Raw genomic sequence first — 17,087 nt, forward strand, 5'->3', positions numbered from 1 at the left:
CTCCTCCCCTCCTCCCCGCCCTAGTGTGACATCAAACACAAGCAAAGAAAAGGACCCGCGGCATGGGCTCTTGCTCTCCCTCGTAACTTCTCTGTTTCTTTTTTCCTCTCTCTCGCTCTCTTGCTCACTTTACGACGCACAAGCGGGTGCGTGCACGTAACCGACGTGGATAAGTAGCGCACACATATATGTGTGTGTGTGCCCGTGTACATGATAGTGTCTCTGAGCACATGCACTCCTACTAAGAGAGTGGATTATGTGTGCGTGCGTGTGTATGGAAGGGGGAGGGGGAGGGGGGAGGGGTGCGGCTGCTCACGTATCCTCCCTCCCGATCACAGTAGACTCCCTCTTTCTGCCCACCACTTCCACCGCATCTCCCTCCCTTTCTCTGCGCCTCTTCCAAAACGGACGCAGCTCTCCCCTTTTTGATCTTTGTTGTTCTTCGGTGGGAGGGGGGAGCAACGCCATAAAAAAAAGACGAGAAAACGAAAAAATCGGTTCATCATCAGCCTGTCTGTCTCTCATGTATATCCGCATCGCCACCACGCTGCGTCGCCCTTTTTTTGTTTTCATTCCTTCTCCCATTCCTCCCATTCCTTCTTCTGGCCCCTTTTTGCTTGTTGTTGTTGTTTTACCGCCCTTTTTCTGATTATCTCTGTGTTGCGTGTTTTTTTTTCTTTAGGCTCCTGTGCCTTTTATTATTCTTTCTCCTCCCCTCCCATCCCCTCTCCTCCCCACTGGCCTCCTGAAGTGATGCGCATTCAATCCCCTTCGTGACGGATGGATAGCAAACTGAGGAAGACGAAACATATCGGTCTCAGATAACGTATCGCGTGCTGCTATCCCGCTTCTCTTCTCTATACACCCAAAGCCATATATATATATATATATATATATTTCATATTTTTCCGTCGCTCGCCTTATCTAGTTTCGTGTTACACACAGACACAGACACACGCGCACAAACAGCTACAAGCTCTCAGCAAATGATGTGCTTCTAGTGTGCCTTGCACGATTCCTTTCACTCGTTCAGGTATATATATATATATATTGCTTTTGGTGCCGTGTGCTCTTGTGTTTCTTTTTGTCTTGTGGTTCTCGCTTCTTCTCACCCACATCCGGGGCGGCCCGGGGGAGGCGGTGAGTATATTCCCTTCCACACCCATAGATACAGCGAACACGAGGTGACTGCGCCCCCGCCCCCGTTTGCATGCAGCTGTACCGCTGAGTGTGAAGCAACGGGACTGGGGCCGACTCTGCGACGAGGACGAATGAGGTGAACCAAGACATAGAAAGGCAGGTGCTGCTGCAACGGACTCGCTTTCCCTCCTCATGACGCTCAGCGTGGGCCCTGCAATTGTGGAGGAAAGCATGATTCGATGTATCGGGGCACATGTGCTGGCACCTCTAGCCCGTCGCGTGCGTCTTTCGCTTCCGTTCGTTTTTGGTTATTGTGAATTAGTCCGCAAGGACACAGCTGAAGAACTTCCGAAATCAGCCATGCTAGGACCGCTGACGCTAACTGCCCGAGTGGCGGACCCTATCAGGGACCTCAGACGGCCACGCCTACATCTCTTCGAAAGCGCGCCACATGATGCGACACGCAGTCACAAGAGCTCCTTGGCGGCGGCTGTCTCACACCAGAAAAACAAGGATGCTGGGCCTACGAGGCGACAGGAGACTGTTCTTGCCCAGTTCCGCACGGGGACCTGTCCGCACTTTGGATCCCTGCAGCGGCGGATGACTGACAGTGACACGATTGCGTGCTGCCTACCACTGCGTTATCACAGTGGTGCCTCCCACCAGCAGTGCTTTCCTATGAGGGCGTCAGACCCTGCGTTGTGCCCGGCATACTACGCGAGATTCGCGGGTCGCCCTGCACTCACAGCACACCTGATTGCACGCTGTGATCTTGCGCGCAATAACCTGACTACCCACATCTCACTCGCGCTGCATGAGGTTCATCCGTCGAATGTCTACCGCTGCCCCCTGTGCCCCTTCAGTGCGGCAGGCTATGGGTTCTTTGTGCGCAGGAACATGCTTATCCGCTGACCCCCTTCTGCTTGACACACCCACGCTTGCCAATGAGGTGCGGATTCAGAAGAGGGCGGGATGCCGCTGCCGCCACGGACTCATGGCAGCGTCCCAACTGTCGTGGTACATGCAGGCAAGCCATCTAGACATGCCCCCAGACAACAACGTCGCTCTGAGGAAGGCCCCAAGATTCACTAGTGTGAGGACTGCGCGCACGCGCTCTCAAGCAAAGACGGCATGGTGTGCCACGTTCCAAGCAAGGCATTCAGAGGCTAGAGGAGTGCGAGTGATGCACGACACATGCGCAACGAGATCCATACGAATCAGCCCCCAACGCGCATGGGTGCGAGACATGTGGCATCTCCTACATCCGATGGGATGGGCTGATGCGGTGCAGATGCCGGCAGCATGACGAGAGCGCCACGAGTTTGCACCATCGAGTCCTCCAGACTCCCGTGTGAAGAGTCTCCGCACCACATTATGGAATGGCGCAGGTGGAGGCGAGTCAGGGAGAAGGATGGGACGCACGCAGAGTGTGCAGGGTCTCCGAGGGCCTTGACCTGATACCGGCCAACTTCCTCCCTAAACTCATTCGACATGCGCCCGGACCCATCCCCTACCACCCGCACGGAAGACGCCACCGCCTTCGCCCTCGAGCAGGACCCCAGACGCGGCCCTCTTGGACCAAGGCATGCAGTGCACCGATGTCCGGCTGCCGCCACTCGCACCGCACGCATCCAAGGAAAGGACGAGAAAGGGGAGGAAGTGCCTGTTAGACACAGCGGTAGATTCGACGGCGGGCGGCTCGTTCCTGGAGGACCAGGACGTAGCCGCAGTGCCGCAGCGGTAGGTGAGCTGTGGCTGTGTGTGCCTATGCTTGCGGGCGTGTTCACGGCAGAGGGGCACTGCTCAACAAAAGGGCGTGACACAAAAACTCCACTGGCCTTCCCCTGATGGTGTGGGAGGAGTACACCTCAGTGCGCGGTATCCCGTGCCCCAGCGCCTCACTCGGTGGCGAAGCCGGGCAGCCGCTCCCTCCCTATCCCTTCCAAACGCCGAGCCACCTCTGGTGGTGACAGGGTCAAGCGCCTGCGACGGGGGGGGCGGGGTCCGAGCGATGCATCGCCACTGGTGTCAGCGGCCTGCGACCGTGGACACCCTTGTACCATGCGTGTGATGGGCAGAGTGCCGGCGGGTGCATTCTGTTCTCTCTCCCCCTCAACGACATCCACAAAGGCTGGTGCGGGGGTGGTGTTCGAAACGTAAATTGGTGCGTGCCGTGTAGACGGTGGCGCTCATGTCTCGGAGGTGATGGTGCCAGGGGCGGTAAAAAGTGGGGGTTCATAATAGGGAGGCGAACATAGAATGGAGCGAGGAGGCAAAAGAGGCGGGGCGCACGAACCGCTGGTTGAATGTTTGCTAGACCTCTCTCTGTCTGTGTGTGCACCCTTTCGCTTAGGCCAGGGTGTGATGCTCTTTCTCTTGTCCCTCCTATTCCGCAGTTGTCTGTTCAGCCTCTCGTCCACATCCCTCGCCGCTTCCTGTGTGACTGAGCTTCGTGAGCGCATAGTTGGTGGATGCTAGGCGTAATGGGCTGTTGTTGTGTGGTATGATCCGCCTAGAAGCTGCCGTCTTCTGCTTCCGCTGCGGCCGGGCTGATCAGCTCAGGGACGTGGCAAAGCGGCGTTGCTGATTCACTGCCCATCTCGGCAAACCGCTCTCTATCTCTGCTTCTCTCATTTCTTTCTGTTTGTGATATCATGCCGTATTACTCACTCCAGCACACACGCACGCTCATACGAACACACGTGCACCGCTGTCCATCCTCCACCCTCTTCTGCGATCTATACCGGTGCTTGTCGGCGCTGTCTACCGCGAGAGGCCAACGGAGGCGTGCCGGTCAGTAGAGGAGAGGGTGTGAGGTCAGAGGATTCGCTCTCGAGTTCTTGTTGGATGTTGGAGGGCGCACCGCCGTCAGAGCGGCGCATGAGTGGGAAGGGGCAGACAGACGCGCACAAAGTCGAAATTATCCAGGCACACGCGCAAGCGCTTTGACGCTTGGCGCTTCGCCCTCATTGTCACACGACTACACACTCACCTGCCGAGAGATGCCTCCCAAGAGGCCCTCTGGGCGTTCACTGGGGCCGGTGGGGCCGTCGTCAGTGACACCATCTACCCGCACCCCCCTTCATACACAGGAGCTGCTGCTGTTCAGCAGCCCCATCTCTGCCACTCCGGCGAAACGATCGACATCGACGAACAAGCGGACAGGGTCTTCTCACGCTGCTGGAGCGCGCCAAGCTGGGCATTCCCGCGGTTTCTCGCAGCATCGCCAGGCACCATTCTCGAAGGCGGCCCGCGAATCAACCGAGCGCACACGAGCCGAGTACGAGCCTCTCCCTGAGCACTACCAGGCGGCACCCTGTACTTCATTCAAAGGGGTCTCTTCCATCGCCGTTGCAACGCCTGAGGTCGTCACAGCAAGCGCAAACGGCAGCCGGGTCCCGCTCCCGCCGCCCCGGCCGCAGATCCCGCCAGCGAACGGTGCTGGTCTTACTGTTACGGCAACAACCACCGCACCTCCCATCGTTGCCTCTGGCGCCGGAAGTCGTGTAATCCGTCTGCTGCGCGACGCACGCGCCGCGGTGCAAGACCCAATTCGACCTGAGACACCACTGGAGACCTTTGCAGCACTGCCTTCTCGTTCGACAGGTGTGTCAGCGGATGATCTCAGACCGAGTCGCACAGCCGCCTCTCTTCACGCTCGCCGCCCTGGCGGGCTGGAGAGCCGTTCGCAGCGCCGGCTGCCTGCTGGCTGGCGTCTAGCCCCCATGGCGCCACCTTCCTCAGCTTCGGCGTCGCCCTCTGATGCGGTTCTCCAGATAGCTGGAGGAAGCGCGGCTGCGTCTTTGATTGCACCCGACGCCAAAGACACCATGTCTAGCAGCGCCGATCCCCCCGTATCCGTGTCTCACACATCTCCGATGCCTCCTGCAGGGATGCTCGAGCCCCCTGGTCGCCTCACAGCTGATAAGGATGCAAACAACGAGCAGGCGGGACAGCCGCCGGCAGCGTCTCGCAGTCACGGAATGGATGCCCAGGAGTTCAGCCAGCTTTACCATGTGGCGCAGCAAGCAGGCGATTCAAAAATTGAACAGGCAGTTGATCTTCTTCTTCAGCTGAAGCAGTGGCTGGTGACATCCCTGCACTCTGCTGCAAAGACGCCCGCGCTTGACGGCGTGGCTGTGGCGTGCCTGCAGACGACACTACTGCACTTTTGCAGGTATTGGCCCACTGGCGCCACGCTGCGACAGGCCGTGGATTACTGCTCCTCCAGGAACTCTGACATAGAAGAATTCGGCAGTGCCGAGGGCTCTCGTGCAGCAGCCTCAGCAAGCACCACCCTTGCGCCACTCTTGTACGCGCAAAGGGCCTTGCTTGCTGCGACCATCATGCTGCAGAGCTTCCCGGTCGCGGCGCTCGTGGCGGAGCCGATCTCGTTTGAGACAATGTTACGCACACTGCACATCATTGCGGAGGCGGGTCTCGCCGAGTGGGTAGCGCGTGAGACTGGTGCTCTCGGGGCACTGGCAGAAGTTCTGCGGCTGCTGGCGGGGCCTGAGCTCGGTGCTCAGCCGCAGGCGGTGCAGTGGGTTGAGTGGGTCTTGGACACCGTCGCCCGTTGTTGCGAAGACGCCGCCGACACTGCTGCCGTCACCGCGTCTCATGGTGCTCCTCAGGGGGCTGGCGATCTGAGCGTGCCTCGACCTCGGCAGCGACTGCACAGCAGTGGCTTGTCGTCAGCCACGAGTCGTCCTCTTTCAGGCTGCGGGGAGACAGACGTGATTCGCGGCAGCGGACTTGTAGACGGCGGAGTTCAGAACCAGCTGCGTCGCACGCAGCGCCGGAAAAAATCATGCCATGCGGAGTCCTCCTCCCATCACCTCCATCCACATCCTGTCAACAACGCGTCCTTCGCTGACTCCATCTCTTCAGGGTCACCTCTGAGCTTTATTCAGAGTGAGGGCGGCGGGGCTGCTGCCGCGGCTTTTGCGCTCCTTCCACCCCGCATTGCACCAGCGGAACACGAGAACCTTCTTGACCACCTTGTGTCTCTCGGCTTTCTATCTACTCTGCAGCGGATCACCGATCATGCGCTAGCCCAGTGTGCACCTTCGACCGGCGATCGGGCAGGTGCGTCGGCAGGGGATGTCCTTGCATCTCTGCTGCCTATCATTGGTACTCTTTATCGATGTTTTGCTCAGAGTTACCCGGAGGAGTTGCGTGGGGTCGGCGTCTTGGGCACTCTTACGAGCATGCTAAACATGTGCGCGGCGGACGCGGCAACGGTCGAGGCGGCCGCGCGCACCTTGGTGAAACTAACCTACGCCGATGAGTGCTTGGCGGAGATGCAGGCAGGAACTGCCGTGATTGCAGCCGCCGCGCACGCGCTGCACTCACAGCTGTTCCGCACGCACGCAGACACACCGCAAGAGTCGTCAATAGAGCTCCTAGTCTCCCGTCTGTGCGGCGTGATGGCCCGCGTCGCAGAGGACAGCACGGCGCAGCAGGAGTACCTTGTGTCTACTCCGATGGTGGACCTCTTGGAGGCTCTAACAACGCGTTACGTTACCGTCTCCGGCCCTGCAGACGCCGAGCTAGAGCCTTTCCGCGATTCGTTGCCGCTGCCGCCATCACCAGTGCTACAGGCTGTGGTCTGGGTGCTTGGTATTGCATCCATGTCACCCCAGTGTCCCTTGCAGCTCGTGCGGTCAGTGACGCCGCCGCTGGTGCGCCTCTTGGCGGTGCTGAGGAAAACGCCGAATATGCACTTGACGGCTGTGTACGTGCTCATGTGCCTCAGCAATCTGTCGTACTTCTTCGGCGCCTTTGAATCTGTAGAGCTGCCCCACAGTGAGAAGGACGGCGGGTGTGCGTCCGACTGGCTTCCCTCCCTCTACAGCTCCCTCGGGTTGCTGCTGGCGCATTACCTGTTTGAGGACAATGTCGAGGCCACTGTGGAGGCCACTCGCATCCTCGGTAACATCAGCTACACGAACGCGGGACGCGACTGGATGGAGGCGAACCGCTGCGACGAGGTGGTAGTGCTCTTCCTCGGGCATGAGGATTTGCGCGTGGTGTACAACTGCTGCGGGGTGCTGCTCAATCTGACGGCAGCCTCGCCGTGCCGCATCGTGCAGGATCCAGAGCTGCTGCAAACGATGCTCTCCTACACGTCGCGGTACACCGACCAGGACAGAGTCGGGGCAGTGGCCGCTCTCGAGGAGGCGCGGCTGCGTCAGGAGCAGCAGGAGCAGCAGCAGCAGTGCGGTGGGGATGTGAAGGAACTCGCGTCTGAGGCGAGCAGCCACGTTGGACAGATTTCGGATATTGTGGAGAAACTGCTCCTCAACGTACATGGCGTGCTTAACGCATCCGCCATATAGAAAACGTCGGCAGGGGCAACAAAGGCGCGCAGCAGGCTACCGTGCTGTGCCGCAGCCTGGCAACTGTTGCGCTTCAAGGTGATGTGCGTGTGGCGCTGCACACGAGGACTGTGTGTAGTGGTGTTTAGGGGCGACTCCTCACGTGTGCTCGTGCGGGCCATCCTGTACTTGCTGTGGTGGACTGTTCCGGCCCCCTCTCCCTTCCTCTCTTTCTTTCGCAGGGGCCGTTTCGCTCAGTCATGTACATAGCCGACGATGGTGTTGCTGCGTGTTGATTGCATGTGTGTGTGTGTGCCACGCTAGTCGTTGCTTCGTCCCATCGATCGCTTCCTCAAATGGAGGGAGGAGAGGGGTCTTCGCGCCGTGGTAGCGCGCACGGATGCATGTGCGAGCCCGCGCGCGTGTTCGTTGACCGGTGCGGCGACACGGATTTCGGTTGATGGGCAAGAAAGAAAAGAAAGAAAGACAACGTCAACACCCGCAAGGACTCTCTCTTCTCTCCACCACACCGGAAAACTGGCGAGGCTGATGCACTGAGCACCAACGGTCAGACGCGCGCGCAGCACCTGAGATACACGCAAGCTGTGACACACCGAGCCAAAACAAGCGCCCCGTGTGTGCGGCTATGCCAATGCCGGCGACAGTGCGTCAACATGAGGGGTCTCGCCACGCATCTCGGATTTCTTGGGTCTTAGGGGACGGGAGAGAGAGAGTCACGACATACGCCTGCATCCGCTGAGGTCAAAGGTTGGCACGCGGCACACTTCACCTTCGCCCCTTTCCCACCCCCTCTCTCTCTGCATGCCCCCTTACTCTTCGCCGAGGGTGAAGGCATGGCCAATCGTGGTGAGCTCCATCTTTAGGTGTTGTTGCTGTTGTCGTGCGCTCTCCTTCGCTCGCCACCTTTTCTGCACAAACTCGTCTCCCCACTTTTTTTTATACCTCACCTCGATACCGAGGCACGAAACAAAATCTGTGCGGCGCAGCTGTGGCTGCAGACGTGAGTAGACGAACCGAGGAGCACAGCTCTCATAGAACCAGGGCACCGAAAAAAAAAGAAAGTGGGGCGGCGGACTTGAAATGAGCGCCTGTGGTCAACCGGAAGTTGTCGCCGTGGCAGCGTCGACACCGATTTCGTCCTCTTCGTTGTCGTCTCCTTCGCCACCTTCCTCGCTTCCAGCACCTAGCGCTCTGGGAACACTCCCGGCCTGCTGCACTGAGGGCTTCAAGGAGCACTACAGAAGAGGCGAGGTGCCCCGGTTTGGCTGCTACGATCCTGTGTATCTCCGCCAAGCGTTCGATACCTCACCGACGCTCGACTCCGCCATGCGTAACCCAACGCACGCGAGCTTTTTCCCTCCCTTCTCGTCTCTCGTTCGCACTTACGCTGATCATGGCGCTGCGTCGTCCGCCTCGCCTCTCGCCAGCCGCATCGCAGGTGGTGCATCTGCGGCGGATGAGGATGCAGATCAGGACGCCGTAACACTGACACCGGATCGTGCGCGACCGGTGCACAGCTGGGAGCACATCACGAGCGCGGAGGACATGTGGAACGGGCCACCGCTGACCATGAAGGTGCCTCCTGCCTCGGATTATGAACGCATCTTGCTGGATCGTGCACCAGGAGCTGTCTGAAGAGCAGAGGCCCTATCCAACTCGTTGCGCAGGGAACAGTGCTCAAGTGGCGGTCACCTGTTTCCTTTTCTTTTCTCGTGTGTCGTGTCAAGGACGTGCTGTTGTCGTCGTTGCGTTGGCTGGATAAAGTGTGGCAGATGTATGCGGCACGCTGGCTTGCGGTGGTGAGGCGCCTGCAGGGATGTGCCCACGCGGCACACCCTTGAGGGCACCCGTACACTCTTTCGGTCAAAACGAACGAGTGCTGGCTGTCGCTTCACCGCCACGTTCCCGTGTGCGCACCCTAGCGCACCCTAGTCTAGCGCAGCTCAAGAGTTGACTCGTGCTTGTCTACCTCAAAAAAGGACCCTCTCTCGCTTCTCTTGTCTTGGTGAGGTGCTTCCTCACGTACATACACACGAACACGTCTCTGTGCCTGTGCGTGCGCGCCAGTTTTGCACTTAACATGTTCACGGTTTCGTCCAACGTTGCCGTGCCATTCACAAAGTCTCTCTTGCTCCCTTTCACTCGCTTCGGTGGCCCGCTGACTCGGCTCCATGTCCGCTTTCGTGTGCGCCTCCCTCTCTCCGCTGCTTGCCTTGCTGGTGCCCTGTGCTGCAAGCTGTGCGCACACGCACCTCCGGCAGTTACGCCAACCCGGAGAAGCCGCCACTCTTTTTCTCCACCTCACTGGCCTGCTCTCCCCCCTTTCTTCAGGTCTCGCATAGACAGCGTCTCCACCCCTGCCCCTCGCCACCCTGCGCTCTCTTCAACTGCACAGCTTCTCACGCGTGTGTACAATGACGGAGTGCGAACAGCGGTACGGCATGGCGGACATCCCGCTCCCCCGATCTCGCGCCTATGTTCGTGATGTGCACGGTCGCCCTGTTCCCGCAGGCCCAGCAGCAGACAACGAAGTCGTGGTTGCGGCTCCATCTAAGGCGCCTGGAAGCCAATGTGGCGCTGTCACCGCGGTGCCCAGCACTTCAGCCTTGCGCACCTACGCGGAGTGGTACCTCCCATCCGCGAGTGGCTCTAACGCCTTCCCCTCTCCCGGATCCGTGTCGAACGCCGCCACCGCTGCCGTTCGGGCAGTACCAACAGTGGAGCACTTTAAGCAAGCGAGCCGCGCTGCTGGGCGCAAGCAGGAGGAGTATCTGTGGGCTCTCATGCAGGAGGTCTACACGGATGCCGAGCAGTCAGATCAATACCACCCGGATGCCATTGGCATCGAGTCGGTCCAGCCGCATCGTCGCTGGTTCGTCTCGCACTACGCTCATCTACAAGCCTTCCTGCAGCGCCAGCCGGTACTGCGCCGGGCGAACATCATCTGCCGCTGGCTGGAGAGCACGTACCGCGACAACTCGCGACACGAGCCGCGTCTCCGCGGAGAGGAAGAGGTTGTGCTTCGCCAACTCATCCTGACATACCTGCGCGGCGGAGAGCTGAACCGCGCCATCAACGCCGCCGTCACCTACGAGAGCTGCGTACACAGCTGCATCCTCAGCGCCGCCCAGCTGCAGACGGTGCAGGAGCCGTGGTTCAGCCAGACCGCTTTGGTGCCTCTCTTTGGCGAGTACGCGCACGGCGAACTGAATCAGGCTTGGTGCGGTAACGAATACCGCCTCGACAACCTCTCGCAGCTGTACGAAGAGTCCCTTAAGTACCGCAGCGCCGCCGCCGCCGTTGGCGTAGAGGGAAGCGCGGCGCCCTCGACGCCGAGCGCCGTGAGCGACTTCGATGCCGTAATTGGGGCGGTGCTGTGCGGGAACCTTACCGTGCTGGAGAACGCCTTCAAGGTGAACGGGAGTTGGAAGGACATGGCGTGGTGCTACCTGCGGTGCGCGCTGGTGGTCGCGTTTACGAAGCAGCTGATGGTCGCTACCGGCGCCGGTGGCGAGGAGTCTGGGCGACCGGCAGCAGGCGTCGTCGACCGCAGCTACGCGGTGTTCATCGAGGAAATGACGGGTAGCGGTGATAACTGGGCGGCGAGTTTTTCGCAGAAGCTAGTGCAGGGCCTTGCAGCGCGCCTGCAGTCTGGTTTGCTGCCGCGTGCGCCGCTGGAGGAGCAGCTGCAGATGCGCTTCATCTTGCAGACACTCACGTGCACGGACGGGAAGCACTCTCTGCTGTCTACAGCACCATCCGCGGTGCCGGCGTCGGCGGCCCTAGTGGGTGCGACCGAGTGGTTCGACATCGTCCCGGAGGAGGGGGACAGCGACGCCGCGCGGCTGACCACGCACGTAGTGCTCGCGCAGGACGTCGCCTACGGGGAAACGCTGAGCCCGCACGCTGTTCAGGTGCGCGCCGGCGCATCCTTGGCGACGTCTCTAGCGCGATACGCGGTTTTCTTAGCGCTGCTGCCTCGCTACCCATTTGACGAGGGGTTGCGGGCTGTCACAGCCATGACACTGCGGCTACGCGACCCGCGGCACCGCGCCAGCGTCTACGCCGCCTTCATCATGGCCGCGCGCGAGTACGAGCTGCAGCGGCAGAACCTCTCCCGTAGCGAGCTCGAGGAGCAGGAAGCCCGGTTGGTGCGTCAATTTGTGACGGCCGACCGTGACGCCAATGTGCATGCAGAGGTGCAGCAGCTCCTCTACCAGCAGGTCGCGCCGACAGAGCTGCTTACGCACAACAAACTCGCCGAGAAGCTCATGTGGGAGGCCATGCACGCGGACTCTCTGTCCGACTACCTCGCGGTGCTTCATCGCGGTCTCTCGGCGTGCTGCAGCTTCTGGCTCATGGAGCCGGAGCCCGAGGTGGAGGCGATCGCGGATGTGAGCAGCATCCTGACGCGCCGCGTCTTGGTGGAGATTCAGAGGCGCTGTGAGACACACGAGGGTGGGCGGACCGGCGAACTCACTGGGGGAGCGACGTCGTCGTCCACTCCTTCACAGTTTGCCAGCCCTGTGACGGAGCACGAGCGCAGTGAAGCAACCTTCTGGTATCTCCTGAGCGAGGCACGCGGTATTGCAACGGAGCACGGCTCAATAACTGCGCAACTAAACGCCGCCAAGCACACGGCCGCCTTTGCCGGGGCTGCAGCGGCGTCAAACCGCACCCTCATCTACCAGCTCACGCAGGATGAGGCGGCGCTTCTGTGCAAGCTGGTGGAGCACACCCAGCGCGCTGTCCGGCACGGTGGCGCCGTCGTATACCGGGACCGCCAGTGCCTGACCGCCATCATAAATCTGGTGCAGCAGCTGACGGAGGCGGTGACTCTGTCGATGCTGTCTGGTGTGGTTGAGAGCGACGTCGAGGAGGAGAGCCCTGCCTCGTGTGATGAGCTCTTCCGCATGCAGCAAGTGTATGGACTAATGGAGGAGCTTCACAGCGCCGGGTACCTGCACCCGGCACTGCTCCCCCAGCAGAGCGCCAGTGCACTCTACGCACAGATACGCGCCATGCGCGTGTCGTATGGGCAGCGCGTGCACAAGCGACAAGTTGTGGCGGCACTGCGCCAGCGGGCTGGCGGGGCCGCAGCAGAGGTTGCCCGCGTTGGTGCCGTCGTGCCCGTCGACGGTGAATGATTTCTGTAGAGAAAGGTTCTCGGACTCATCAGATAGGACTGCGGGAGGGGGGCTCGTGGGCAAAGGCTTCCTTTTGCTTGCCGGGTACGCATCGCAGCCACCGCTCTTCCTCCGCTTCAGCTGCGCCGTGGAAGTGGGGAGGGTCGAGGGACGGCGGCCAGCAGCCAAGAGGGCTGGAGAGGTGGGGGAAGGGGTGGGAGTGAGGGGCGAAAGAGGGCGAGGATGAGCACAGCGAGTAAAGGCGCGACAGGCTTTGCCTGATATGCCCTCTTCCCTTTTCCGCCTCCTGGCATCCTCGCCGCCTCCCACACCCCCTCTCTTTCTCTCTCGACACACCCACCCACCCTCCCCCCTCCAAAACGAGAAGGGGATGGGGAATGGGGCGGCGATAAGGGTCCTATAGAACTAATATTCAACCAAACAGAAACAGGAATGGCGCGAAGTGCTGCGAAAGGCCCTCAAACAGAAGTGGACCGCAGTGACTGCCACAGGGCAGCAACACACGGTGGCAGTTCCTGCCCTTCACCGTTGGAGGAGGGAGGATGGAGAACAAACGAATAGAGACGCCGTCTGATCACCCCGCTCTCCACCTCTCCTCCATGAACTAAGGCACACATGCACATGGGTGCCGCGCGTTCAAGCTGGACGAAGCCGGACGGACTGCACCAAGGGTTGTCTCGACGAACAGCGGCCGCGCGTGTGTTGAAGTGCGTGTGTGCTCTTTCTATTTCCGCCTGAGGTGGTATCCAGCGCAAGCGATGCAGTCCTTCCCTCGCTCACCCAGCCTCGTCCTGCACCTTTTTCGTTGCCGCCTTTACTGTTCCCCCCCCCCCAATGGCGCCTCCCGCAACTCCTCGCTATTTCTGTGCCTTTGCTGCTTCTCTCGAGCACACCCAGCGGTGGATCTCGCCCCTTCTTGTACCGGCTCCGTTTCTTGTTGACACCTGTCCTCAAGACAGAGAGCAAGGCGCACCGAAGTGCACCATCAGCCACGCACCGACGCACTCCATTGTGTGGCGTGCTGTTCTTCTTTCTCCGGCCCGTTGCTCCTGATTGCACTGCACTCCCGTCCCCTTGGCGACGCCCCTCATGACCTCTGTGGCGTCCTCTACCACTCCTGTAGCAGAGCAGCCGGCCATGCCCTCGGCCGACACCGTTCAGCAGCTCCAGGAGGCTTTCTCCTTTGTGCGTCACGAACGCGAAGATGTTCGCAAGATGGCGATTCACGGCATCGCTGCGCACAGCAAGGAGAACCGCGATCTCTGGCTCTTTCTAGCGTCTCCGCAGTACGGCCGCAGCTGCATCGACTCCCTCCTCCAGTACCTGCACGCAGGCAGCAAGCACGTGTTGGGCGACATCCTGACAATCCTAGTCAACTGCTCAGCCGATGGCAGCTGCGCCGAGATGCTGGTGCAGTGCAAGGTGGTGCGCAAGGCAATGCGGCTGCTGGATGGGATGGAACGGAGCGATCAGCCGGAGCCGTACGTGCGCAGCGTGCAGGAGCTGACGCTGATGCTGCTGAACAACCTCACGTCCAGCCACGTGACCGCCATGGACAGCCTTTTGCAGAAAGATGACGAGGACATGCGCGGCTTCTATCTCGGAAAGCTGCAGGTGTACTACGAGCGCTTTGTCAGCGCCATGGAGTTGGAGGCGGCGAGGAGGGCGGAGGCCGAGGAGGAGGTGGCGCAAGCCGCTGAGGACTCGGCGAAGCCAAAGCCAGCCTCGTCGCCCCGCGACTTGAGTCGATGGATCCTCCACATCCTCCTGAACCTCACCCGCACGCTCGATGGTCAGGAGCTGCTGCTGGAGGATGAAGACTGGCGCGGGACCTTGAGCAGCTCGCTCTCGTCGCCGAACCCGCGCCATCGCTATCTAGCTGCGCAGTGCTACCGCAACTGCGGTTGCTCTCCCAAGCCACTCTACGGCCTAATACTGAAGAGCGACGCGCTTGTGACGGCGGTGGACCGGCTGAATTGCAAGGAGCCGATCGAGGATATTCAGAAGAGCCTAGCAGAGTTCATTGCCAGCATGCTCGAGTCCGAGGATGGCATGGCGCGGCTGGAGAGTGTGAACGCGAAGAAGGTGCTCGCTGGGGCAGTCGATGCCTCTCAGGCCACGCACGCCGCGAAGGCGGCGGCCACAGCAGCCAGCTGCGTAGAAGTGGTCGAAGAGGATGGCGTACCGGTCGCCGCGGCGCCGGCGGTCACGCTAGCCCCCAGCGTCACCGAGTTCCTCCAGCAGAGCGTGTTGCCCTACCTGGACGACATCATGGACGCCTACATTGCCCCTGGAAGCGACGAGCTCGACTGAGCTCACGGCCGTGTGCTAGCCGTATCCGCGTTCACTGAAGGAGCGGGGTGTGCGCTGGTGGGTGATCCGATGGCGGTTTGGCTCGATTACGCTTAAGAACGATGGACGCTAACGCTGCGGATGACTCCGACAAGGAGGGAAAGGGTGATGTCGCCCATGCCGCGGCAGTAAGGCAACGGTAACAAAGCTATTTAAACAAACCACGCAACAGTTGACTCAGCCGCGTTTGGGTCTAAAAAAAAGTCACGGCTTATGATGCTGGTGCGACGCGAGCCACCCCGTCAACCCCCGCGCCAACCCCTCGCAGCAGGAAGCGCAAAACACGCACATGCGCCATCAGCGTAGATACGTGCTTTGCGTTTATGCACACGAAAAACAAAGAGAACGTGAATGTGAGCGGGATCTTTCCTCACATCCTCGCCCTTACTTCCATCCGTAACGGCTTACCACGACGCTGCACTGGGCATGTGTCTCTCCCTCCGTCCTCACCACCACATACGCCCTCTCGCCCTCCCTCCCCCGCTCTGTCCACCCCCAAAACACGTGCAGCCTGTTCGCATCCTCGCGACTTTAGTGCTTCAAGCGTGTGCTCCTCTCCTCATCATCCGCACTCTCTTTTTTTAAAATTTTCTTCTCTGCACACCGCCGTCCGAGCAGATCAACACTCTTGCTCTCGCTCTCGTTTCAGCCATGTTCCGCCGTCTTGCTCTGCAGGGTGTCGCCGGCCGCCGTGCCGCGTGCTCGGGTGCTCGCACGTACTTCTATGCGAACTGCGGTGAGACCGGCATCAGCGGTGCGACGATGCAGGCGCTGCTCAAGCTCACCGTGGCCTGCTGCGTAGTGCAGATCTGTGCGATTCGCTACTTCGTGTTTCAGCGCCTGACGACCAAGAACCAGTTTGTCGAGGACTCCACAGATCTGTGGGAGAACGACGGCACTGAGATGGAGGGCGAGGAGGCTGTGGCCAACCTCCGCATCCAACACGAGCGCATCATGCCGTTCATGAACGACATCAAGGACAAGCTGGACGCGCAGGCTTAATAGCACAAGGGCGTTGCTCTCTGAACGTGGGGTCGATGGGTCAGACGGTGCGAGAAAGCGTTCGTCGGCTCTGCCCGTGCACACTTCCTTCGCGCGCACCTTCCACCTTTCCCTCCTCGACTGTTTCTTTCTCTTCCTCGCCCTCGACGTCTGCGTGCGTCGTTGCGCGTTGGTGTGTCAAGGAGGCGGTCGTGGGATGAGGCGAATGCGGGTTGTCCATGCGCATGTGGGTCGTCCTCTTTCGGTTGGGTGCAGGGACACGGCACCCCGCTGCGCCGTCATTACAGAATGTCAACGAGCAACGGCAACAGCAGCGACAAGAAAAAAACGGAATCCGGCGGACGTGGTGGCGCGTGTGCTAAAAGTGTGCCGCTGTGCGTGTGATTGTAGCAGCGATGTCTTCCAGCTCAGTCCTCGCCGCTGCGGCAGCTTTCCTTCACACCCCGCTCCCCGTGCATCTTCTTCACGAAGGTTCTGCCTCCGCGTGCTTTCTCCTCTCTCTCACTCTTAGTAGGTAACCTGTAGCGATCCGGGGGTGGGGGAGGTCGAACAAAAAAGCGGAGGAGAATTCGGTGGGGTGGAGGGACAAGAACAACACACGCACACATGTACACACACTAAGAGGAAAGCCTGAAAAAAAACCTGAAAATGCGCACAGGCGATGTTTTCCTTTTTTTCGTTGTGTGTGTGTTGTGTTGTGTTGTGTGGTGTGGTGGAGTGTGGTGGGCTTTATGTCGTCAGTCCACCTTGTTGCGCCACACCCTTCCCACGTGCGCTTTCTTCTACCCTGTTGTGTTCTTCTCTTCTTGTTTCCCCCCTTTCTTTGTTTTATGTAGTTGTTTCTCGTAGTGATGAGGCCGCGCTACTGTTGTTGTCGAAGTCTGCCCCTCCCCCTCCTCCGCCGCACAGTCGCACTCTGCCATACACACGTCTTTAGGTGCGTGTGCGGCTGTTTGCATGCAATCGTTGCCTTGGCGAGGAACGTCAAGGACCCCCCTCCCTCCCTCCTTCCCCACCTCTCCCTCCCTTTCTGGAGACGCTTGGATCGGGCTTGGGGCAGCGTGTGCTGCATGCTTGTATCTCCCAGTGTGTTGCTTCCTTTGTG

At 60.1% G+C, this 17,087-nt stretch overlaps 4 protein-coding genes across 4 annotated transcripts; all 4 read left to right on the forward strand.

The window, feature by feature from the left end:
* Nucleotides 1-5,018: 5,018 nt before the first annotated feature.
* On the forward strand, nt 5,019-7,481 carry LMXM_32_2030 (conserved hypothetical protein; the record flags this gene model as incomplete). Its single annotated transcript, XM_003878409.1, has 1 exon — nt 5,019-7,481. One exon carries the CDS (start codon nt 5,019-5,021, stop codon nt 7,479-7,481), a length of 2,463 nt encoding a protein of 820 aa, XP_003878458.1.
* A 2,783-nt stretch (nt 7,482-10,264) lies between these two features.
* LMXM_32_2040 (conserved hypothetical protein) lies at nt 10,265-12,628 on the forward strand (the record flags this gene model as incomplete). Its single annotated transcript, XM_003878410.1, has 1 exon — nt 10,265-12,628. The coding sequence occupies one exon, from the start codon at nt 10,265-10,267 to the stop codon at nt 12,626-12,628; it is 2,364 nt and encodes a 787-aa protein (XP_003878459.1).
* A 1,089-nt stretch (nt 12,629-13,717) lies between these two features.
* LMXM_32_2050 (conserved hypothetical protein) lies at nt 13,718-14,941 on the forward strand (the record flags this gene model as incomplete). The annotated part of the gene is made up of 1 exon (XM_003878411.1): nt 13,718-14,941. The coding sequence occupies one exon, from the start codon at nt 13,718-13,720 to the stop codon at nt 14,939-14,941; it is 1,224 nt and encodes a 407-aa protein (XP_003878460.1).
* A 690-nt stretch (nt 14,942-15,631) lies between these two features.
* On the forward strand, nt 15,632-15,982 carry LMXM_32_2060 (conserved hypothetical protein; the record flags this gene model as incomplete). Its single annotated transcript, XM_003878412.1, has 1 exon — nt 15,632-15,982. One exon carries the CDS (start codon nt 15,632-15,634, stop codon nt 15,980-15,982), a length of 351 nt encoding a protein of 116 aa, XP_003878461.1.
* Nucleotides 15,983-17,087: the final 1,105 nt, after the last annotated feature.

Source organism: Leishmania mexicana, chromosome 32 (genome assembly GCF_000234665.1).
Source record: "Leishmania mexicana MHOM/GT/2001/U1103 complete genome, chromosome 32".
NCBI lineage: Eukaryota > Euglenozoa > Kinetoplastea > Trypanosomatida > Trypanosomatidae > Leishmania > Leishmania mexicana.